Consider the following 24880-nt stretch of genomic DNA (forward strand, 5'->3'; position numbering starts at 1 on the left):
TGAGAAAGGGAAGAAACTAATCAGAAGAACCATTAAAGAGTGCAAATTTGCAGTAATATGCATGTGTATCCTCAAGTGACTACACAGCTAAAAGACAACTTCAGCAGGTATGGGGGTTTCAGCAAACTATTTTTGGCTTCCTGCTTCAGTGCCACTGCCCTTCACTGGTCCAGTATTTTAAAAAGACAGAAATGCCAAAAGCACTTAGTATGCCTGACACAGAATAATACTACCACATTTTCCACAAGATGGGATACATACATCAACATCTTGCCTGAGGATTTTAATTCTTTTTATTTAAATACCAATAAGAGTGCAAACTACCTGAGAATATGGGTCAGTAATAACATCTGAACCACAAGGAATGGATAAGAGAAACTTTCACGAAGTGGAGGCGTCCACATTACACGAGTACTCTGGAAATAAGAAATAGCTTAATGTTCCAATATATTTTTAAAAAACCAAACTCAAAACACCGCATTTGAGATTGAAATTGTATTTTTCAATAGTATACAATTATATACAACATCAGATAATAGTGCTGACATTGTCAGACCTCTAACAACAGCTCACACATTAAGGAATAAAGAGAGACTCATCCTGTTGCACACTGTAAGAACAGAAAGACGTTATTCTTACAGTGTGAACAAAAGTATATTTTGGAAAGCTGCTGGAAAAAGGGAAGATTTGGACTTACCTGTGAATTCCCCTTCTTGGTGGACTCCATGGCAAGGTCAGTCCTCCAAAGATGGATAGTGCCTCCCTCACAGGAAGGCAGGTCAGGCCAAGTTCTTCCTGTGGGGAGGGCTCCCCCTGCTTCCCCCAGACTGAGACAGTAGAAGGAATCCATCTTGACTGCTTGAGATTTCAAATCATGAGAGCATGGAAACCTCCAGAAGATGTGTGACTGAACAGAGCACTCTGGGAGAAATCAGTGAGGGGGTGAAGGGGCCAGACAGCGATATCCCCCATCTGGTTCTAACCCTATAATGGTGTACAGTGAACAGTACTTGGTTCAAGATGAAATTAACATATCCGAGTCCCTTTCATCCTTTTTTCTTTTTTATTCCCAGACCTCAGGCTGCTTGGTGGGTGGACTGACCTCACCATGGAGTTCACTGAGAAGGGGAATTCACAGGTAAATCCAAATTTCCCCTTTCTCCAGTGGGCTCTCCATGGCGGGGACAGTCCTCCAAGGATGGGAACTACCCAAGCCGTACTCCCTCAAGAGTGGAGCTGCCTGACAAATGCGAGTCTACACTCTGCAACGTGCACCTGCTGAAGGCTGCGCCCGCAGTTGTGAAGGTGTCAATCTTGTAATGGTTGATAAAGGGGGGAGGAAAGTTCCAGGTCGTTGCCCTGCACTCCTGTTCCAGAGAAGGGTAGGCCTTGAAGGTCATGGAGGTGGCAGCTCCCCTAAGGGAGAATACCAGGAGGGGGGTCTACCCCACAGGCCTTGTATGCCTCCCCTATCACCTCCCTCATTCAGAGGGAGAAGGTAGATCCACCAATATGGGAGACATTCCCTGGGGCATTTGGTAGGCCGCTGTGAGATACAGGAAGCTGGACTAGATGGGCCTATGGCCTGATCCAGTGGGGCTGTTCTTATTCCCCGCATCCTCCAGTGGGTCTTCTGAGCCCCGCAGAGGGTGTACGTGTCCACCTGTGGCCTCTATAGGCCTTCAGAATGACTATTAAAGGTGAAAAAATGTCACTTCCTGCTTTTCAGAGAAACCAGAAGTGATGTTTTTATGCCTTTAAAGCAGCGGTTTTCAACTACTGTGCCGTGGCACAATAGTGTGCTGCAAACAGGCCTCAGGTGTGCCACGGGTCCAGCGGAGACAGATAGCAACAGTACAGGAGAACTGGCTGCTTTAAGCCTGTAAGAGCAAGCCAGCCAGCTGGCAAGCAGCCATCAAAGCACAGAAAGAGTTAATTTGGAGCTGGGGTTTGGAGAAGTAGTTCCAGCCATCGTCATCCCTCTCTTTGCGAGTCTTTGCAGTCTTTTGCAGGATGCATCACTGGAGAGTAGAGAATATCTTTGCACAGGGTTGCTAAGGGTAAAACATCAATGACTTTGCTCGCTTGGGGGGGGATTTGGCTTCAGTTTCTCTGCAGAAAAAATACGGAAGGAAACTCCCCACTCCTGATGCATCTGTAGAAGGGGGAGAAAGTACCTCAACAACATCAATTTAATTAAAACAATAAATGCACATCACCATGTTTGGTGAAAAAGATACCCTCAAGATTAACCCTGGAAATGGTCTCATCTGATGCTGAAAAAAAACAGGATGTAAGCGGGGTCAGGGCAGAGAAAGGGGAGTGACTTTCACAGTTGCATTATTTAGACTGCTGTTTTTACAACCTCCTCTGTTTGATCCTCCCCCCCTCCATTCTTGAGGAGGGGGATCCGCTCCACCGGATCCAGAGTGTTCGTGCAGGGTTCAGCGCCCTACACGAGCGCTTTTACCTCACCGAAAACACAATTATTTTCCTACTAGATTTTAGAAAAGCCATATATGCATACCCAGAATGCAATACTGCTGTAAGAGGTTTTCTTTTCCCGGCAACAAAACTAGGCAGTATAGAGAAAAATCCTAGTTCTGTAAAGATGAAAATTTGGAAGAAAAAAACACCCTAATCTGCAATAGTAAGCTAATTTTAGAACAAAGTTTTACTTACTTTCTTAATAAATGGATTGTGAGAAACTTGGCTAGTACTTGGAAAGTATTCGATACTATATTCACAACTTTCATTTTTCATTCAAATTACGGAATATAGATACAACATAAGAAGAGCCCCTTTGGATGAGGTCAAAGGCCCATCTAGTTCAGCTTCCTGTATCTCACAGTGGCCCACCAAATGCTTCAAGACAAGACAACAAGATACAACCTGCATACTGGTGCCTTCCCTTGCATCTGGCAATCTGAGATAGCCTACCTATATAACCAGGAACTTGCACATACCTACCCTGACTTGTAACCTGTGATGAACTTCTCCTCCAGAAATTTGTCCAATCCCCTCTTAAAGGCATCTAGGCAAGATGCCATCACTACTTCCTGTGAGAAGGAGTTCCACAGACTAATTACACGCTGGGTAAAGAAATAATTCCTTTTGTCTGTTCTAACTTTCCAAACACTCAATTTTAGTGGATGTCCCCTGGTTCTGTTGTTATGTGAGAGAGAAAAGAGCATCACTATCCATCCCTTGCATAATTTTGTATGTCTCAATCATCTCCCCCCTCAGGCGCCTCTTTTCTAGACTGAAGAGCGCAAAACACTGTAGCCTTTCCTCAGAAGGGAGATGCCCCAGTGAGGGAGGTGTTTCCATATTGGATATGGAAGTGCGACAGAAGCCATTTTAGGAATGAAAATAACTCCAATGAGTACTGAAATAACATATTCTCCTATAAATCCTACTTTTAAAATTTTCAGGGAAAGCACTGCTCAGGTGCTCCCTCCTTCATAGAATAAGTAGGAATGTAGATGAGGTATGTTAAGGCACAGTAGAATCTAAGTCAAATTTCACAAAAGTTGGGAGTACATTTCAAGCAGCTGTCACCAAGTTTCTAGTTGGTTTTTAGAGAGAAGACTAGCGGCAATGAGAATTAGGGCCTTTACAGAGCAATCCTATGCATGTCTTCTCAGAAGAAACCCCGCTGTGTTCAATGGTGCTCACTTCCAGGTAAGTGTGTATAGCAGCAGTTCCCAAACTTACCCTGATCACGGTATCCTTAGTTGCAGGAATTATTTCATGGCAGTGCTGTGCCATGAGAGAATAAGATGGTCACCAGCACTCTCCCAAAATTGTGCCGATCTTGGTTCAGATGGTGCTGTCCAGAAGAGCCAGTGTTCCTGTGAGTTCGCTGTGGCGCAGTTTGGGAACCACTGGTGTACAGGATTACAGCTTTGAAATATTGCCCTGTCTTTGGAGCTATCAGTTTAAGAAGCCATCTGGTGCAAGTTTAAATGACTTTTACTTACCTCACCCAGGACATCTGGTTGCTCCCTAACATAGCATGTAGCACACGGTCTGTTTGCACCACTGCATTGTGCAGGCTGATGGAGGTCAGAATTGGGCTGCCTGAGACTTTCAGCACAATCCTACACAGAAGTCTAAAGTAAGATCCGTTGCATTCAATGGGTCTTACTCCCAGGTAACTATGTGTGGGATTGCAACCCAGGATGTTTTCAATCATAGGTTTTTTCAAAACAGATATCTTCTGCGTAAACATTAAAATTTCACTTCATGGGTTATCAACATTATCAGGTTTAAAAGCAAATAGAGTTTGTTTTACACAAAATATCTTGAGATTCTGCCACACTTACCTCTCCATGATTGAAAAAGTAGCATGCCACTGTAAGCAGTCCTCCAAGTCTGCTTCCACTGTAAAAAAGAAATAGAGCATAAGAGATCATAAATCTTCAGAGACAGAAACATCTTTCTCAAGTTGGAAGAGAAGGAGGAACTACAAGGGTGGAATTGTTAACTCTCTTCTTCTGTCTGACTAGTCTGAGGCACACAGAGAAGGGAAATCCAGGTTCTTACCCAGTACTCAGTGGCAATCCTGGCCCCTGTGCCACCTGGGGCCAGGACCTCAAAATGCCACCCCTCACCAGTCACATCTGGAGGCCTTTTGAAGGCTGCAGCAGCTGTGCGTGTGTCCTCTTTAGAAGGCCTCCTGAAGGCTTTAAAACGTCACTTCCAGTTTTTCACAGATGTCATTGTGCATGGCCTCTTCAATCCTCCAAAGGCCTCCTGACAGGAAGGCAGCGGGCACAGGCAGCCCTGAGAGCGACACAGTTTTGGGGACAGCAGCTCTCCCCCAGCTGTATCCCCCCAAGAGCACTTGCACCAGTAGGCCCCTCCTAGGCACACCACTGTCATTCCTTCCCTTCCAAGGGGTTGGGGCACAGACCTGACAAGTGGTACACATAGCACCCTTCTCTGCAGGAGAGCAAGCCCAAGATTCAACAGATTTATGTTAGGTGGGAAACATGGCAACTCATTTCTATTCCCCTGCCTCATTCTTTCATGTCTTTACACCAAGTACATTGACACCCAGCTCTATTTTTTCTTTACATATGAACCAAGGACAGCTATCTCATCCTGAACCAATATCTGGGGCCATAGTAAACCAGCAGAAGGTGAAATTAGGTAATACTGGTGGTAACAGTTGTATTCACACTTATTATTGGCAATGCAAAGCCTTCTAAATTTATTTTCCAAGTTAATACTTCTGCCTATCTAGAAGAGACCAGGAACATGGTAAAAGTAATGCATTGCATCTGAAACAGCAATAGCTTTAAAAAAAAAAAAAAGGAAATTAAAGAATAAATTAATAACAAGGAATTATCAAAGCACACACTTCTCAAATGCTGCCATCTCGGGGTTAATGGAATGATGATTTTAAAATAAGGTTTATGTATTTAATGTATATTTAAAGAGATACATTTAATGCATATTTAAAGATACACACAATCTTTCCCTCAGACTGGGTGCCCAAGGCAGCTAAGACAATATACAATCATAACATAAAAAACATCAGAACAGGACAGGAAACAATAAAACCATCAAAAGCAGCAATGTACTGAGCAGCAGAAACCATTTGAGCAGCAATAAAATTGCAACAGGGAGCAATAAACAGTAAAATAATAAAAGACAATAAAAGCAGCAGTAAAAGTGGCTCATAAAAGACAACATTAATAACAAGTGGCAATAAGCAGTGGCATCACACACAGAAGGCGACTGAAGATCTCAGGGGTAAGCCAGCATATATGAGAGGAGGAAGTCCCTCAAGTACCTGATCCTGGGCCTGGAAACAAACCACAGCAGCCAGTGCAGCCACCGGAGCAGTGGCCCCAGAGAACCAGAACACTAAGCCCCAGGAACCACATATTTAGTTCTTCTGAGATGCTTACTTTAAAATTATATTTTCAGTGGTACTTTCATATTACATCAACTTGATGTCTACCTTGTTTAAATCAAGGCCATTAAGTTTACAAACATTTACTGACAACCAAACTGATCTTTATTTTGTAACCCTCAAAAGCCCTTTCATGTAAGGAATACTGGGATAAGGCACTGAACAGGAGAAAGGTACAATTCAGGTTTGTGTTTTTTTTCTTCAAAAGTACCTATTGAAAGAAGTTTGCACTTGAATTTCTACACTACTCAACCTTTCAGATATGCCAAACCAATCAGTCAATTATAACCAACGAGACAGTTACAAAGGGAAGGGAATTGTTAATTACGTAAAATTGCGAACTGCATATTACAAGCTAGATGTAGCTTCAGTTATAATTTTAATGCAGGAAGTGGCTGTCACTACTTTTTATCCCTCACACTGGGAAACACATGCTTATGAAGCATGCCTGTTCTGCATGGCAGTGAAATGAAAAAGTGCAGCCATTTACCTACAGCACACATACAATGCCATCCTAAGTGGACTTTAGGCTTCAATCCTATATATACTTTCCTGAGAATAAGCCCCAATGAATACAATGAGACTTACTTCTGAGTAGACATACATAGGAAGGCACTGTATGAGACAGAAAGCCCAAACGTAACCAACTTCCTAATGCTGATTAGTCACAACATAGCCCCACAGAAAGGGAACAAACATTCCCTTACCTCGATGAGGCCTCCATGACTGCTTCCCGACCTACCACAGGATGCAATGTGCCCCAATGGCACAGCTACACTGGTGTTGGAAAGTTGGTTATTCTCTTGAAAAAAATTATTTGACCTTTGGACCCTAGCGCAAATGTTACAAATTGCTGGCCTCCCTTAAATTCCACCTCTTTGAGTAAGAGTTGATATACATCAGATGCTATGTGTAAAATTATGATTTTGCAAGTCAGTAAGGTAATACTTGCTAACTGCACAAAGAGGCACTTTTAAAGGAGTGACCTCTTATTTTTAGCACAGGGAGAGCAACTGTCCCTCTTCAGCCCAGCATGTCTCTTCCAATGGCTGTTGCTTGTGTCTCTGCAGCATCTTTTTTAGATTGTGAGTTCTCTGGGGAACATTTACTGATTTATTTTGCTATATAAACCACTTTTTGTTAATAAAGTTCTGCTGAACAGTATTTATACAGGTTCTTAAAAATAATAAATAAAAAGAAATACCGTAACTCCTCTCTCAGTCATATTAGAATTATCATCCATAATTATAAGAGACCTGCTGAATCATACCAAGCGCCCATTATGAACTGCTGAAGTACGAGTAATAACACTGTCACATGACAACACTGCTAGATTCCATCTTCACTGTGGTTCCATGCACACCCTTAGCCTATATAAGGTCTGCTTTGGACACTGATTTCAAAAGACACAGATAACTACACCTATGTCTTCAGATACATGGCCTCCTCACCAACTCCGGGAGTTCTGCTTACTATAAAAACAAGCACGCTTTGTTATAATTATGAAATCAGAGTATGAATTTGAAAACACAGGTCCACTTTATGTATTGCAGGATACTACACAGGAAGCACCCAACTATAGAGATTAACAAACTATTTGCATATTAACTCACAAAATGTGATAATTCTACACCTGATTGCCCAATTGGTACACATACTGCTATTGACATACAAGAGATTTGTCTTGTGCTACAACTTAAATGTAGGTTAAGACACTTGTAGTAACTTGTATTTATTGAGGCTTATTTAGGTTCAAAAAATGGAACCATCTCTACCGCTGTGAGTTTACAATCTTAAGGTACTTTTCGAGTTGTTCCCTACAGAGAACCGTGGTTACAGTTTTATAACAGAAAAAAAACTTGATGAAATGTTTCAAATAAACCAAAGTTTGAGCAAGTATGTGATGACTGAAAGCCATAATAATGTGAAAATTCAATTCAGCAAAAGAAGACATCAATCACTGCTTCCAATGACTTTAAAAGTTGCAGGACGTTACCAAAACATTCTATAAAGTGGCAACAGTCCCTCCTTACATTCTCACCTGTCCTGGTAATATCCAAATAAGAAAGCAAACTGTCCTGCAAGAATAAATTTTGGGAATTATGAATAATTTTATGCTAGTTATAACATCTCCTCAAGCTTTGGTTTCCTTGGATAATATGGAACTTAGGGCCCAAGCCCATTCAACGTTCCAGTGCTGATGCAGCTGTGCCAGTGGGGCATGTGCTGCATCCTGTGGTGGGGACGCAATCACATGGAGGCCTCCTCAAGGTAAGGGGATATTTGTTCCCTTATCTCAGGGCAGTATAATAGCTGGATCAGTGCTAGAAAGTTGGATAGGACTGGGCCCTCAATGCATGATAATTCACTTTAAATGTATGATGCGTGTTTAATAATGTGCTATTTAAGAATTGATAAACCAAAAGCAAATATCAACTTATTATACAAATTTCTTTATATATATCTCTTACCTTAGGTACATGCCGTACAGGAAGAACACAGACACCATTAATCCATTCAGAAAAAATATCATTGCTACGTAAAAAGAAGCCGGGTCCCCCAATCCTATTAAATAGCAATTAACATTCAATTTAACATTTAAAAGAGCATGTATTATAAAAAATGCTACATGCAACATACTTCTGCTCTTACTAAACGCAGATTACGTATATTTGAAAACATTAATATAAATACTAAGGCTTTAGAAATCTAAAGAGACGTATTGGGAACTCTCAAAAATGAGTTTTTTTGAACACATTGATCAGGAAAACAAATGGCGGAATTTGCTTTCTTCTTTCTATGGAAAGAGTCTATTTTCAGTCTTTCAACAGTTGCAAGTTTTCAATTCAGACGTGGAGACAAAGAATAGTACTAAGCCCAGAAACCAACCAATCTTCATTGTAATTTCCTACAATATAAACAAATATCCCATGTATCTAGCAACTCCCATGATCATAGTTGCTAACTGACAGCCCAATTCTGAGCTCCTGTGGCATGCAGCTTCGGTGACACCAAAAACGGCTGCCGCCGCATCCTGCACACCTCAGGCTACTGCAGGCAGCACCTTACGGCACTTTCATCCCCTTCTCCTGGGTAAGGAAAGTAGCCCCACAAAGGGGAGTGAGTAAAAATCTTATCCTGAGTAAGAAGGGAGATCTATTTCCCTACAGAATATAAAGCAACCTGGCAAAGAAGAGGTTTTTTGCAAGATCTCCCTTCCTTCCTCAACTGGCAGTCTGTCTAAGGGACAGCTGCCAGTCAGATGGTTCTGGGTTGAGTGTAAGAGGCAGATTTGTGCTTCATCAGGTCAGTGAGTAATTATTCAAGATGCATATGTCTCTTCTCCAAGCACAGCAAAGAAGAGCAAATTGGTCCTTGTGATTTGGCCATGTCAAGGAAACTTGATGCAGTAAAGCAGAGCTCCCAAACACTCAAAAGCCCTTGCCCACTCACCACTGCAATGGACATGAGGCCCACATCATATCACCTATCTCTTGGCCACTCAGAGCATGACTGAAAAAACATGTTGCATTTTATGATTCCCAGTTCCCAAATTAATGAGCAACAAAATATGGCCTTTCTTTCTATCATGATACCATTTACTTATAACAGTCAAAAGAAAGCATGCTTTTCCTTCAATATCTTCAAAAAGGCACCGACACAGAGGTTTGTAGAATATGCACAAGATAATCAATGATCTAAGAGCAAGCCAAGGGACTATTGAACTAAGCACGCAATCCTAATAGGGAAATGGGCTGGCACAAGTCCCTTGCACCGGCCCAAGAGTGTTTCAAAAGCGCCATAAAGCACATTTGAGTTTTCTCTGGTGTCAGTCGGGCGGGTGCAATGACATGCACCGCAGAGGCTGCAACCGTTGCAATGGAACCGGGTAAGTTCAGCCAGCGTGGGCGTCTGGGGGCATGGGGAAGACAGGGAGGACGTGCTACAGGATGGGGTGAGGGCAGGCGGTGGGTATGCCTGTGGGCAGGTGGTGGGAGAACAGGGGTGGGGTGAGGATCCAGCACTTATGCCGGATCCTGACCCATTCCCTGGCAGTCTGGCACAGCACTGGGCTCCCTGGATCTGCGCCACCTCTTGAGATGGCACAGATCCGAGTAACCCCATTGGGGCTGCTGCAGCTTTGCCCAGGGTAAGGGGAAGCTAGACTCCTTGTCCCTGGCTGCGCCACTTTGAGCCCCAACCTCATGCCGGATACGAGGCAGGCCTGCCAGCCTCACCATTACAGCACAAATTAGTACTGCACTGCTCAAGGCCTTAATTAGTTTAGTCATAACAAAATCCTCAATTTTTTAAATTAATCTATACAAAGGGAAGCTTAGTAAAGCTCACACCTGTTGTTACATATTTCCTCTCGTGCAACATCCAAAATGAGCAAAGAACAAACAACACTTGCCGTCACAGCTTTCGACAGGGCTGAGTTTCTCTCCCCTGTTCACTGTCCAACATGCCTTCGTCGGTATACCAAGAGCATGCATTGTTCCTGTGTAAATGCGGTACCAACTGGCTAGTACAACCTGTATGGAAAACAGAATTTAAAGTGTCCAAAGAAGAATCTGATTTAAAGTCTCTCTCTATGTTAAAATATGCTTATCTCTAGCGATTTATTGATGTCCCATTGGTTTGATTTTTTTTCTTCCAAGATGCTACACTTTACAATGTTGAACGCTTACAAAAGTGTATTCTAAAATGTGACTGTTTCTTGATGTTCCACATTTTTCTATTTCTGCTAGCAGCAGCAACCAAGGTGTAGTAGGTAAATGCAGAATACATGGTAAATTTTTGCAAATATAACAGAGGGAGACCTTTTTAGCAATAGTTGCATGTTAAACAAAAGAAAACACACACTATCATTATCCTAAGGTCATCATCAGCTCTGTATCTTGATTTATGTTTCAACTTCTACTAGATGTTGGTAGAATACCAATGGCTTTCAAGAGCAGTTACATATTTACAAACATAACACAGGGGGACCGAAACCCATTGTCCCATATCCCTATATTTATGCACAGAGAATATTGTTTACTTAAATGGAATTTATTCACACGACTAGATACTGTACTGAAATTAAGCCCAAGATGAAAAAAGCTAATGTAGGAAATGACTTACCTCTGGATAGAGATTAAATCTTTTCAGTGTGTTGATTACAAGAGGATATTCAGTTAGCCTGTCATTCATGATCATCCACAGTCCCTCCCAAAAGGATGGTGCCTCAATGATGGTCTTGAAAAAGGAATAATACAGACCCTACAAAGAGGATATATTTAGAAGAAATTCATCAGAAGGAATCTTTGACAATACAAAGAGCTTTATGGTGCTTTTTTTTCAACACCAGAGGTCAACACATTAAATCAGTGGTTCCCAAAACGTGGGTCATGACCCACTGTTGGGAACAAAACCTGGGTCATTCTCCTTTAAGGGGAGTGACCCAGGAATGGGTTCCCAACAGTGCCACAGCGATCACAGCACTGTGGGGACACTTGGACATCCCCATGTACCTGGGGGTGAACTGCAGCTTGGGGGGGGGGTCCTGGAGGCTTGCAGCAGCCTCCACAATCGTCCACACGACTGCAGTGAGCTCTGTCTTGATCTCAGAGCTCACTTCATGCAAACTTGAAGTGAGCTCCGATATTAGGACAAAGCTTGTTGAGGCTGCTGCAGGCTTCCAGGACCCCCAAGAGGCTGCAGGACACCCCCAGGTATATCGGGATGTCCCTGGGAAAATGGAACCAATACCACAACCAAATATCTGCTATTGTATCCTGTGGAAACTGAAGTTCCCAATTAGTTTGTAGCAATCTTGTGCTGACCAGGATTATAGTCATTTGTTCAGAATAACCCAAATATCTGACAGCAATCAAGGCAAATAACTACATTGCATTTTAATGTAATCTGTATTTCATTGGCAGGTCATGTAACTTGTTACATGCAGTTCTAATGACTTCAATTAGCATCTGTACTGATTCCACAACAATAGAATTTATTTCAGGGCAGGTGGTCTGGTCTGGAGGGTAGAGCCTCCCTTAGCCGGAAGATAACATCAGAAGGTTGCCAGTTCGAGGACACCTGCAGCTCCCTGAACGGCTGAGAATGGCGAGACCTTGAAGCAGCTGACAAGCTCAGCGAAGTGATTCTACCTGCTCTTGGTGTGAGCAAGAAGTGTCTTGGCTGCCCTCCATGTGAGAGATGGAGCTGCTTGTCAGCCTGCGTGGGAGAACTGGAGGCCAGAAGTGAGACCAAACCAGGAAGATCCATTCTGAAATGTTGTTGGCTCTTGAAAGAGAGAACCTCTATGATTGTAAAAATCACCTTGAGGGATTCAGAAATGATTGCCTATGTAGACTGCCTTGAATAAAGTCAGAGGAGTAATCCGATGACCAGAAAGGCGGTATATAAATACCAACTTGTTGTTGTTGTTATTATTATTATTTCAACATCAGAAATATAAGGTTGTGCTCACTCTGAAAATGGAAGACTGCAAGTAGGGATCTGATATAGTACTTACAAACCTGTAAGTAAATGGAATGATTTGAGCTTACCTGTGAATTCCCCTTCTCAGTAGTTCTAGACAGGGTCAGGGTGGCACATCTGGGAAGCTCCTCCCTCTCTGACAGGCAGGTCAGGTGACAGAAGTCTTGTTGAGAGGGGAGGGACTCCCAGTTACCCCAATCTGTATGAAGCCTCAACAGCCCATCCCCATGTCCACTTTGCACCACCAAAGCTGGAACAGCTGCTAGTCACTAACCATGTAAAATGTGCATTGCCTGTTGGGAAAAGTTGTTAGGAAGACAGTGAATCCCATCTCCCTACTTCATCCCTCTAGAAGAGCCTTCCTCTAAAACCTGGAAGTGTGGTTTCTGAGCCTCAGGGTCTTAGATAGTCCAGGATGACTATACTATTACCTTATTCTACGGTACTGTCAGGATAGCTATTGGAGTGCCTCAGATCCCATGGGTGGGAACACTGACCCTACCTGGAACTACTGAGAAGGGGAATTCACAGGTAAGCTCAAATCGTCCCATTCTCCAGTAGTACCAGGTAGGGTCAGTGTGGCACATCTGGGACATACCAAAGCTGTACCACATTAAGGGTGGGATTATTCTGAGGCACCCCAAATTACGCTCTGAAGGACCCGCTTAGCAAAGACGGAGTCCCTTGCAGCGAACGTGTCTACCTTGTACAGTTGGATGAAGGTATGAGGAGAGCTCCAGGTAGCTTCCCTGCATACTGCCTCCAACGAAGGAGTCATGGACATGGCCACGCCTTGGAGAGAATGTGCTACACTGACCACAAGAAGGGGCACCTCCTGAGCCTTATATGCTGCCCAAATCCATCTTGAGATCATTCAGAGACATACCTTAAGACCCTACTTGGGAGCTTTCCAGGAGACAAACATAGCCTTAGATTGTCTAAAGGGTTGTCTTTTATGCATCTAGAGTGTGCCACCGCCTCTCTTTAGGGTGTCTGGCATTCAGACAGAAAAAAGGAAAAATGACTTCCTCCAACTGGTGAAATATGGAGTTAATCTTAGGAAGAAAGGTAAGGTCTGTGCGCAGCACTACTTATCTTCCTGGAAGGGACAGAGCTCCTTCACCACCAAGAAGTTTGCCAGTTCTAATACCCTTCTAGAGGATGTAATCCCTACCAGGAAGGCAATTTTCTGGGAGAGTTCTCATAAGTGGCCATGGGCTCAAACAGATGTCTTGTAAGTACTTTCTTAAAAAAAAAAAAAATTCAAGTGGGGTCCATTTAGAAAATTTTGGCATCCAATTGCGTTGCATTTTCCCCCAAACCTTTAATGCTAACTGTCTTGGTCCTATTGTAATTTTAATTTCCTTTTTCACTTTCTGTGTAAATAGTCCAAAATTACCTCCTCCTCTATTTATTGTATCTTCCCATCTCACCCATTTATCCAAATTTTTCGCGTCTATTTCCATCAACATCTTAATTTGAAAAGCTTCACAGTAACTTTCCAAATGTGGCAATCCCCATCCTAAATCTTCCTGTGGTGAATATACAACTTTCCTTAAAATTCTAGCTTTCTTCTTCCCAAACACCCAGTTTTTTATTTCTTGATCCCATATAACTAATTGGTTCCTGGGAATCCACTCTGGAAACACCTGAAATAGATATAGCATCTTAGATAAAATGAACATTTTAATTGCCCTTATCTTCCCCAAAATGCTTAAATATCTATTATTCCATTGATTTAATTTTTTTTGTACCTTCCTCCATGTTGTTTTATAATTTGCATCCACCAAGTTTTTGGGGTTCTTTGTTGTTATTATTCCTAAATATTTAATTCTCTTAACTCCTAATTTCATACCTGAACTTTGCTATTTCTTCTTGTTCCTTTAACTCTATCCTCCTAAACATTATTTCTGATTTCTCAATATTTACCCCTAACCCAGAGTATGATTTAAAATCCTCTAAAATTATCATTAATTCTCTCAACGCTTCCAGAGGATTCCCAAGAACCAAAAGTATATCATCTGCATATAAATTTAATTTAATTTCCTCCTTCCCTACCCTATATCCTTGTATTCTAATACTATTCCTGATTCTATTGGCTAAGGGCTCCATCACTAAAACAAACAACATTGGGGATAAAGGGCATCCCTGTCTTACTCCTCTCTGAATTTGTATTTCCTTAGTATGAACATCGTTAACTTTAATCATGGCTTTGCCTTCCTTATAGATTTCTTTTAAAGCATTCAAAAAAAAAACCTTCAAAACCAACTTTACTTAATACTTGAAATACCCATGATCTAACGTATCAAATGCCTTATATACATCTAATTTCAAGAAGGCAAACCTTCCATCAATACTTACATGATATAAAGTATTAATACCATTCCTTATAGGGTGTCCAATGTATCTTCCCTTTACAAAACCATATTGATCCTCTCCTATTAACCTTGGGAGCAGTCTCTCCAGTCTATTTGCTAAGATTTTTGCAAAAATTTTATAGTCCTGATTTGCCAGGCTAATAGGTCTATAAGAATTAGGATCCACCAGGTCCCTCATTTGTTTCAAAATTATCATAATTTCAGTATTCCTCCAAGAATCTGGTGCTTTCCCTCCCCTCAATATCTTATTAAACAAACTCTGTAGTTCCAGAGCTATTAAATTTCCAACCATTTTATAAAATTCTGCCGTCAATCCATCTAAACCTGGTGACTTCCTATTTTTTAACTTCTGTATAACACTCAAAATTCAGTGAGGAATTTTAAAACGTTGAAAAATCTTTTTGGGAGAAGTTAAAGGAAAAGGGTTATTTTAGAGTGAAGGATTTATACAATCCTCTGGGGATATTGACTCCTATACAAGAATTACTGGAGAAAGTGGGAGGAAAATACTGGTTAAGGATCTTGGCTTTATATAATATTTTAAAACAAAGATACTCCCATGTTTTGAATGAAGAGGATACTCTATTTGAAAAAATATATAGTCTTAAAGAGGATAATAAAAAGGGTATGGCAAAACAGTTATACAATTTAATGAATAAAGATAGAGACTTTATGATTAGGTTAATACAAATTAAATGGGAAAGAGAGGTGGGAATGTCAATACAGGAGATAGACAGAATAATGAAAGGAATATTGGAGATTAGAATGGAAAAATTTAGAGAACTGGAGATGAAATTAATATTGAAATGGTATAGGACACCTGCCCAGCTAGCTTATATGATTAAGGGAAGGAATTCAAATTGTTGGCACTGTAGAAGGGTAAAGGGTTATTATGCCCATCTTTGGTGGGAATGTTCTAAGGTAATTGATTTTTGGCAATTGATATTTGAAAAGGTGGAGGAATTATGTAACCTTAAGCTGGAGCTCTCTGGGAAAATGTTATTTATAGGAGTTTTGGGAAATAATAAAGTAAAAAAACATAATCAGGATTTATTCAAAGCTATGGTTCTAGCTATCCATGCAGTTATAGCATACGGGTGGAAAGATGCATCAAAATGGACTGTGGAAAAATGGAATTAGTATTTATATGAATGGATACAATCAGACATAGTATCAATATTAAAATAGGATAAGACATGGGAAGATAAGAAAACCGAGATAAAAATGAAATGGTTGAGATATAGTAAGGGTAAGGGAAGGGGGGACCAATACTGTTATAATGGATAAAATCCAAAAGGTGTGCTTATGGCTGCAGATATAAATACTTAATGTTAATGGTCGCTGTTCATGGGGGAAGGGAAAAAAGGGGGGAAAGATTGTTGGGGGGAAAAAAAAAGTCTGGTAAGTGCTTTAAGCACCAGATCCCAGGATGGGAGATCTTAGAATTGGCGGATGATTTGAGTTCCACCCCCTTCAGAATTTACATATGTGGAAGTGGGATGAGAGGGCCCTGCCGCTGGGATAACCAAGTACAGAGGCTATGGCCGACATCTAGTGTTTGCAGGTGGCCATGCTCAAACCTCTGTCGAGATCCGCCTGAAGGAACTCGAGGAGATCCTTTACCTTGGGTCTTGCAGGATTGGAAAAAAACCCGTTTTTTCCGGTTTTTTCGGAAAAAAACTGAAATTTTTGGAAAAATTGAAAAAATGTTACATTAGCACTTTTTTTTCTTTTTCAGATTGAAAGTTATTCTGTTACTTTAGGAACATAAAATATGACTATGGACAATTTGACTTGGCATAAAATTATCACAACTAGCATATTAAAAAATACAATCCCAACACTTTGTGTTGCTGCTAATGTTACAGATGGAATAGAAAGAGGACTTCTTGAACGAGAACGTTGAGAAAAACTGTGCATTTTCATAATTGTGATCCTCTTAGATCCATGAAGGATATTTTAATATCTATAGGACACTTGTTATGTACAAGAATGTGTTTTGTCATCCTGGTAGCGTTTGGAAATGCATATTTCATCCGCCAATATTTGCAAATCACGTTTTTCTTCTCGGAAGAACTTATAATGTGAAAATGTCTCCTTATGCTACATGTTGGTCTCACCATTTTCCTGAGGGAAGTAGGAAAGAAAAATAATTTAATGTCTAGTTTGCAAGAAGACACTAATCTATGGTCGTGGGTAGGGGAAGTAAAGAACCAGATTACTAGTAATTAAATCATTATTTACACAAAGGTTATAAAGATAAACTAATGTAGCTAAATGATTCAGAACCCAATAATCCTGTGGTTGGCGGTACGACTCCATGCCGTTGGCCACAGTTGCAAACGTGCCGTAAAGCATGTTTGCAGGGCTCACCACCAGGCACCCGCCGGTGCTAGCCCAGCGCTGGCTAGAGCTGGGCTAGCATCGGGCGGTGACCCAAGTTCAACAGTCTCCCGGATCGTCAGGCTGCAGAACAGGAGGCGTGGACAGCGGCGTGAGGGAGGGGAGAGGCCAGTGGGGGCGGGCAGGAGGAGGATCCGTGGAGCTGAGCTCCGCAGGATCTAGGGCTCTCGGGTAGGGCTGCTCGCCCTACATGAGCGCCCTTACTGCCGACCTTTTGGTCGGCGGTAGAGTGAGTAGTCCCACTGCAGGCCTGCTTACCTTACTGGGAGAAGGGAACGAACGCTGGAACGATGTGGTAGTGCGGGAGGCACAGGATTGCACGGCAGCCCTTTTTGGTACTGCTGAGCCTGGGCGCTCCGGGCAGCTCAGGATTGGACTGCCCGGGCCCAACCCCGTCCAGTTTTCCAGTGCCAGTGCAGCCATGCCAATGGGGCATGCACTGTATCCAGTGGTGCGGAAGCTGTCACAGAGGACTCCCCAAGGTATAGGAACATTTATTCCCTTACCTCAGGGCTGCATTGCAGCTGCACGATTGCTGGAAAGTTGGATAGATTTGGGCCCTGTTTTCTGGAATCAGATAAATGGAAACTCTTACCTTTTTAAATTAAGTATATACTTTCAGATCCTTTTTGTTGCTCTATTTTCTTCCAATGCTTTGAGGCCTAATGAAGAGGACAGAACAGAACCAAACATACCCACCCACATGCAAAAACAAAACGGAAACCTTTTCTTTTCATGTGACAATGGCAGCACCTCCTAAAGGAAGAAATGCATCTTGTTCTTGCATTTAAGAGTTCAGTTTGTAACCCAGGACTTGCTTCTCCTCAGTGCACAGAAATTAGAATAATCTGATAGCATACATATTTTTTTAGAAATGATTTGGAAAATATTTGAACAGCTTGTCTTAAAATATTTTATTAATCATGTTAAGATAAAACACTCCATAATCGATTTCTTCTTTTTTTTCTTTTTTCAATTTTTCGGGGGGAAAAAAAAGCCTTCAGGAAAAAAACTGGGGAAAAAAAGTTTTCCGAATTTTCCCCATTTTTTTCCAGGCCTTCACATCACTACGTTAGTGGAGGATCTTGTCAGAGAGCATGGTATTCAAGCCTGCCTCCAAATACCCTATTAAAGACAGTCCCTGGCACAGCCTCCACACAGTCAAGTGTAGGACATCTGGGTAAGGGTGTGTGATCCAGCCCTGAGGAATGATGACTAACTCTTGTTCCCCATGGGGTCCCCATAGGGCCCTCCCCCTACAGGCTTGCTGGTCTCATGGGACAGTTTACCTCACTTGACTTGGATACTGCCCTGCTTCCTGGAACATTAAGCCTAGTTGTAAGTTCAAAAGGAATAGTAAGGTTTATATTCCTTTCCTTGCTTGCCATTTGGAGCAACTTCTTCTTGTCCCAGGTCTCTATTTGGACTGTACCTAGTGTCTCCCCAAAAGGCTGTGAGCCTGGAAAGGGATAGCCAACTGGACAAGACTGGGAGCATGGATTCATCTCCCACTGCCTTAGTCAATGTTTTGTTGAGCCACGATGTTAGCGGCAGTGGCTCTGGAATTCAACTTGATTGCATCCAGTGAGGAAGCAGCTGAGAAGGCTACCACTAAAGAAAGTTCCTTTGAAGTTTACTAATGAAAAGCCTAAGGAAATAGGCCAATGCAGGCCTAACAGGGTCCTGGAAAAAAACTGCGGATGCCTCAGAATGATGGGAAGATGCCACAGTTTGGTCTCTATGCCAGTGTTGAGTGCCATATTTCACCCAAAGACCAGGGGAACAGTTCTGTAGGAAAAGGTCTGTCCATGTCAGCCTGTTTGGTGCCCTCACCATCATTCCCCCAATAGCTCACCATCCTCCTTAGGGGAGTTAGAATATACTGAAGACTCAGAAACAGAAGAGGTCACCGGGCCAAACTTGGAGAGAATGTGTTGGGATTTCTTAGGTGCTCAGCCCTTGGCCATTCATGTCCCTGGTGCTCTACTCTGCTATAGTTGGTAAGGAACAGGGCCTCCGTGCCAGGCAACCTGGTCTCTGCAGCCCAGCCATGACTCCTTGTCAAGGAGCTGCACTCTGGCCTGATTTCTCCATAGATCCAGCAAGATTGTGACCCCAGTAGCACAGGGAGACTGGCTTGGAAGTCACCTGACCCAGAAAATATACCCCCAGCAACAAACCTGGACTCGTGGATGCTGGGATAGCTGTTGCTGGGCTTGCCACCTTCTTTTTCTTTCCCTCTCCTCTTGTCTCTCATGTAGTTGGAATAGCATGAACACAGCACAAGGCAGGTAAGAACGCACTCTAACCAACTCCACTCAGTTCATGAAGGCATAAAGTGAGAAGGGGAGGCTACAGCTAGAGTGTGTTAGGCAAGGCATCTGTAGCAGAGGTCACCAAACATGCAGGCCTGGAAGATCCTGCATTGGGCTAGGCCAGTGGTTCCCAACCTTTAGAAGCCCACAGACCACTGAGGCAAAAATTGGAATTGTCATGGACCACTTGTGGCTGTGGAGAGTCTGGTCTCCACCCTCTCTGCTGGTCCATCTCCCAAGCGCTCCCCCACAGACTATCAGAGAAGTTGGAGAATGGTCTCTCCACAGCCGACACTTCAGTAGTTGTGGCTGAAGGCAGTCCACTCTCCCCTCTCTTTGTTGGTCCATGGGAGATTCATCACTTCCAGCATCTCGCTGTGCAAGCAGAGAGGATTTTTTTCCTGAGATCTCGCGGACCACTTCAGAGTCTCGCGGACCACCTGTGGTCCCCGGAACACAGGTTGTGAACCAGTGGGCTAGGCTCATGTGAGGGAAGGTGTCAAATGCATGGGCCTGTCAGAACCTACCAAGTTGGCCAGGAAAGACAAGACTGATCAAGGAGCTTTGTAGCTGTTTCACATGTTTGCCACTAATGTTGTGATCTGAGTATGGAGAAGCTGAGCTCTCCTGGGTTGCTGAACTGGCAGGGTTGGCTATGGGGAAAATGCTGGCATGTTGGTTGCCAAGGTTCCCTCCAAAAACACTTTGAGGGCTCCGAGGCTGCTGCTGAGTGCCCTCTTCACCATTTGTCACTCCTGTTTAGCGGCCTCTGTCAAGGCTTAAATTGCTCTGTAAGTCACATATTTTCCTTGTGCAGTAGCACAGGGGTAAAAAAAGACTGCCAGGTCTAAGTTTGCGTGTAGGTCTCGGGCTTCCCTCATGTGGTAGTACAGGGAATAAGGCCAAATAGGCCTAATTTGGCATGTAGGCCTCAGGCCTCGATCAGTAGCACAGGGGAAAAAACCTTCCAGGCTTAAGTTAGCATGTAGGTTGCAGGCCTCCTCCACATAGTAGCACAGAGAATAAGGCCTGCCAAGTCTAAGTCAGCATGTAGGTCATAGGCCTCCTTCACACAGCAGCACAGAGTGGCACGTTTATTCTGGCCTCCAACTCCTCCCAGACAAGAGTGGGGAGAACTGTGGAAGGGAGAACCGAGTCCTCATCTTGATTAGACCTGGTGGAAGTGGATGGGTGAGGAGGAGCCATAGCAGCAGCCATGCTCTGTGGCAGGGGTGTCCAAAGTTTTTAGCAAGAGGGCCACATCATCTCTCTGACATTGTGTCGGGGGCCGGGGGGAAAAAAGAATTAATTTACACTTAAAATTTGAAAAAATTTACATAAATGAATATATTAAAGATGAATTTGTATGAATGAATGAAGGTCTTGCGATAGCTCAAGGCCTATAAAAGGCCTTGCACAAAGCAAGGCTGGCCTTTCCTTTGCTGCTGCTACTGCATCACAGACGTGAAACAACAAGTAGTGGAGGAAGCCCTCATCCCACAGCTCACACAAGAGGTCAAACAGTCACCCTCACGCTGAGAGCAGTTGCGTCGGGCCAGTCCGGGCTCCAACAAATCTCTGGAGGGCCAGAGACTCATTGGAGACTGGGGACTCCTTGAGGGCCGCACTGAGAGGCCTTGAGGGCCGCAAGTGGCCCCAGGGCCGGGGTTTGGGCACCCCTGCTCTTTGGTACGGAACTAATCGCAGCTACCCCCTCGGAGGACAGGCTGGTTTCCACAATTCAAGAGATCTTAGCTTCAAAATCATCCCAATCTAAAGAGGGATTTGGGGTTGAAGCCTCTTGTAAAGAAGCCTCTTGCCATCACCCCAAATACTGAGGGCAAAGGCCTGTTAAAAGGAGGCTAGATGCCTGACTCACCTGAAGGCAGTTGATGCAAAGGCTGCTGAGGTACTCAAGCACTGCCATGCTTGCTCCAGCATACGAGACAGGGGAGGGTAATAGGAGCCATCAAAGGAGGGAACCTTCCGTGAGGGAACCTTCAGGTTCCTGTTCCTCTGTAGTGTTTAAGTGGAGGCGCTGGCCTTAGCCTCAGTATGTTGGCAATAAAGCAAAGCACACTTTGCACCTGCACAGAGCACACTCGGCGCAGCCTTGACTAACATGCTGAGTCTGAAGCTCCGTAGCCTGTCAACAAGAGGATGTTATGAAGATGTGGCCCTTATCTTAGTCAAAGGAATGTTGTGGTCAGAGCCTGATAGAAGCTCCTAAAAAAATCTTTCACTGACAGTAACCTTTTTGGTATTGCAAGGGATTGCGGCATGTTAAAGTATAAATAAAGCTGGCAAGAGGTGGGGCGAGACAGACTTCTCATTCCTGCTCCCGCTTCCAGCCTTTCTGCACCTCTCTGAAACCTGTCTGTCGTCTGATTCTTCGCCATGGCTTCTGTGCCACACCAAGCAGCTTGCTTGAGCTGCTTCCCAAGTAGCACTGAAATGCTACATTCCTCTTCTTGCTCTTGCTCAGAGAATGTGGGCTTATGGGTCCTGGGAGAGTCCAGGCTACTGCCACTAGGCAACCTGTCCCTCTTGGAACGTGGTATGGCTCTCCCTTCGGTTTGGCCACAACCTGAGGTTCCACAGGGGAGAGGGCACCAGGGGCTCTGGGGAGCTAGCTGGATTGTCATGAGGGCTGTGCTGTGACAGAGACTGTGGTGGCTATGAAACACTGCAGTTGGGCCTGTAGCTCCTCTAAGGCCAGGAAGGAGACTGCCTCAACCTGAGGGGTCCCATAAGGATTGTCACCTGTGGGGCTGGTCATGGCTGGGCCAATGAACACCGCAATTACTCACCCACTCAGTTGTCCTAAAGTGTGCACCAGGCTATGACTACTCCTGGGCCCCTGTGAGGGGGTATGGGTTACAGCACAGGCTCCGGAAGAAGAAAAAGTTGCCGGTCACTTCTCCGTCTCCACTCCAAGGCTGGGTCCTTTGCAATGCAGGTGATCATTCTCCATCTCCAGCCCCGTAGAGCTGGAGGTCGGGAAAGTGCAATTCCGGCTTTCATGCCAAAACAAAATGGCACCCACCACTCAGGTCTCTCCATGCTGAGGTGCGAGAGAAGGCCTAGCAGGCCTTATCGATGCTGCTCACAGGTGGATGAATATCTCTGCTGGTCTCCCAATGCTTCTGCGCTGACTTCGCCTGGTGCTGCGCCACCATATCACTGGCCTTAATGCCAAGGACAGCTAAATTGTGTCTTTCTTTTCCTTTCCTTTCCTTTGCAAGTGTTCTGCAGAGCATGCTGAAAGACCTGCTGGTGCCTGGTGAAGCAAAGTTAGACCAGAAGCCCCTCCCCTTTCAACAAGACTTCTGTCATCTGACCTGCCTGCCTGAGAGGGAGGAGCTTCCCAGATGGGCCACACTGACCCTGCCTGGAACTACGGAAGAATTGTTTAATTGTAGAATACAAATATTATTTTAAATTGCTCTTTTTAATACTGTATCATACTAATGTTTATAATATCTATTTGACTCAAAAAGTTACTTTAATAGTACTATGAATTAACCATTCTTCCTATCAAAACGTACTACTGGATGCTACTATTCTACAATTGGTATGTATCCATGCTTAGCTCACAACAACAGTTTCTAAAAGAATAGTTTGACTTAAAGAGTAAGTTCTAACCATTTCAGTTCGAAAAGACATTTCCTTTTCCAGAGTCGAAAGATGAGAAAAATGTCGGTCACGTTCAAAGAGAGTTGTTATATAGTACCTATAAAAACAAGAGAAAACAGAATTTCAAAAGGAAATCTGAAAATGAATGAAGACCTTGACCTCACAGTGCACTATAACTGGTTGGATAGTTCTGTTCAGCTTGGGGGTGGGGAGCTTCAAACATTACACTCCTATAGGAAAACAAAAAAACATGAAACCTACATACAAGACACAACATATGATTAGCTACATGCTGCTGTCACACTTTTTCTTATACCAAGGGCCTTTTGTAAAGAAAGTGTTGAGCATCTGCTGGCCAACAGTCAGAAGAGATTACTATGAAACATTTATATCATTCTAGCCTATAAGGCAATTCAAGATGGCATTACAGCCAAAGTAGCAGCAACAAATCAAAACAATTCACACAACAGAAAACTCCTCAACCATATGGTAGCAAACAACCAAACCATAATATCACCCAATTATCTTCAACATAGTCGCTCATTTCACACACATATACACAAAAAAAGGCAGAACAAAAAGGTAAAAAGAGAGTAGGGTAGGAACCAACAAGCCTCTGTAGGAAGGGTAATTACATAAGGTCAGCACCACCACCATAACAGGGCTGCTCTTAGTGGATTCCCACCATGCTTCTGAAGCAAAGATACCCGGAGTGAGGCTTCTGATGACAATCAGAGCATATGAGAAGGCACATGTCATTGAAGACAATCCTGATATTCACATCTCAAACCATTTAGGGCTGTAAAGGTCATAACCAGTCCCTTGAATTAATCCCAGAAACAAACTGGCAGCCAATGACATTTACAAAGAATTGGTGTGTTCCCAAGAAGCAAACCCAGTAAAAAGCCTGTTTGCTATATTTTGCACAAATTTAATTTAATTGCATTTTGAGGGAGGCACAGGGATACTGTGGCTGCTATACTGGTTTTACTGTATTTGATTTTAGAAAAATAGTCATGTAACCATTCCCTATCCAAACAAAGACATATAAATCAGGATAGTAAAATAATATTTAAAGCTGGAAACATAGCAGCAATAAGGACATCGTTGAAGTTAAAGACTATAAGGACTTATCTAGGCATGAAACAATATCTTCTGAATAAGTAACATTTTCTTCCTTCATGCTGTATATGCAATAAAAGAAAAACACAGGTCCTGGCCCTGAGAGGTTCACAATTTAAAAACACACAAGTGAGACAAAAGAGGGAGGGGAGTAGAATGAGGGCAAACAGGGAAGAATATGCAATTATCTTATTTAGGGCGCAATCCTATCCTGCACTGGAACAGACAAGACACGAGGCTTGCGCTGTATCCAGCACAGCACACTGGCCATAAGCAGCTCAGCCAGAGGTAAGGGGAAACCTTTCTCCTTACCTCAATGTAAGGGCTGCTGCCCCTATGGGTCTCCTTGGACTTGCGCCACCTCTTGAGGTAGCACAAGACTGAGAAAAGCAGAGTGGCTTGAAGCCGCTCCATTCTTCCTGGGAACGGGGGTTGGGATCTAGCATAATTGCTGGATCCCAGCCCCGCCTCCTGCCCCCAGGGCCACCCACTGCCCGCCCTCCCCCTGCTCAGGAATGCGTCCCTTCTGCCTCCTCCCCGCCTACCTTTGCTGCTTGCATCAGCCTAGCTGGGCCGACACACATCTCAAAGAGGAAGCCGGTGTGAAGGCT

General features: G+C 43.4%; 1 protein-coding gene across 1 annotated transcript in view; it reads right to left on the minus strand.

Annotated features, from left to right (window-relative positions):
- The window catches only part of LOC136652256 (protein C-mannosyl-transferase DPY19L1-like), a 65861-nt gene that overhangs the window by 39004 nt on the left and 1977 nt on the right, over positions 1-24880 (minus strand). Inside the window, exons 2-7 of the mRNA XM_066629186.1 lie at positions 23157-23244; positions 11054-11191; positions 10341-10461; positions 8398-8491; positions 4329-4386; positions 325-416 (exon numbers count right to left, since the gene is read on the minus strand). Coding sequence (XP_066485283.1) covers positions 325-416; positions 4329-4386; positions 8398-8491; positions 10341-10461; positions 11054-11191; positions 23157-23244 — 591 coding nt within the window. The remainder of the gene's footprint in view (positions 1-324; positions 417-4328; positions 4387-8397; positions 8492-10340; positions 10462-11053; positions 11192-23156; positions 23245-24880) is intronic.

This window comes from Tiliqua scincoides, chromosome 5, assembly GCF_035046505.1.
Source record: "Tiliqua scincoides isolate rTilSci1 chromosome 5, rTilSci1.hap2, whole genome shotgun sequence".
NCBI lineage: Eukaryota > Metazoa > Chordata > Lepidosauria > Squamata > Scincidae > Tiliqua > Tiliqua scincoides.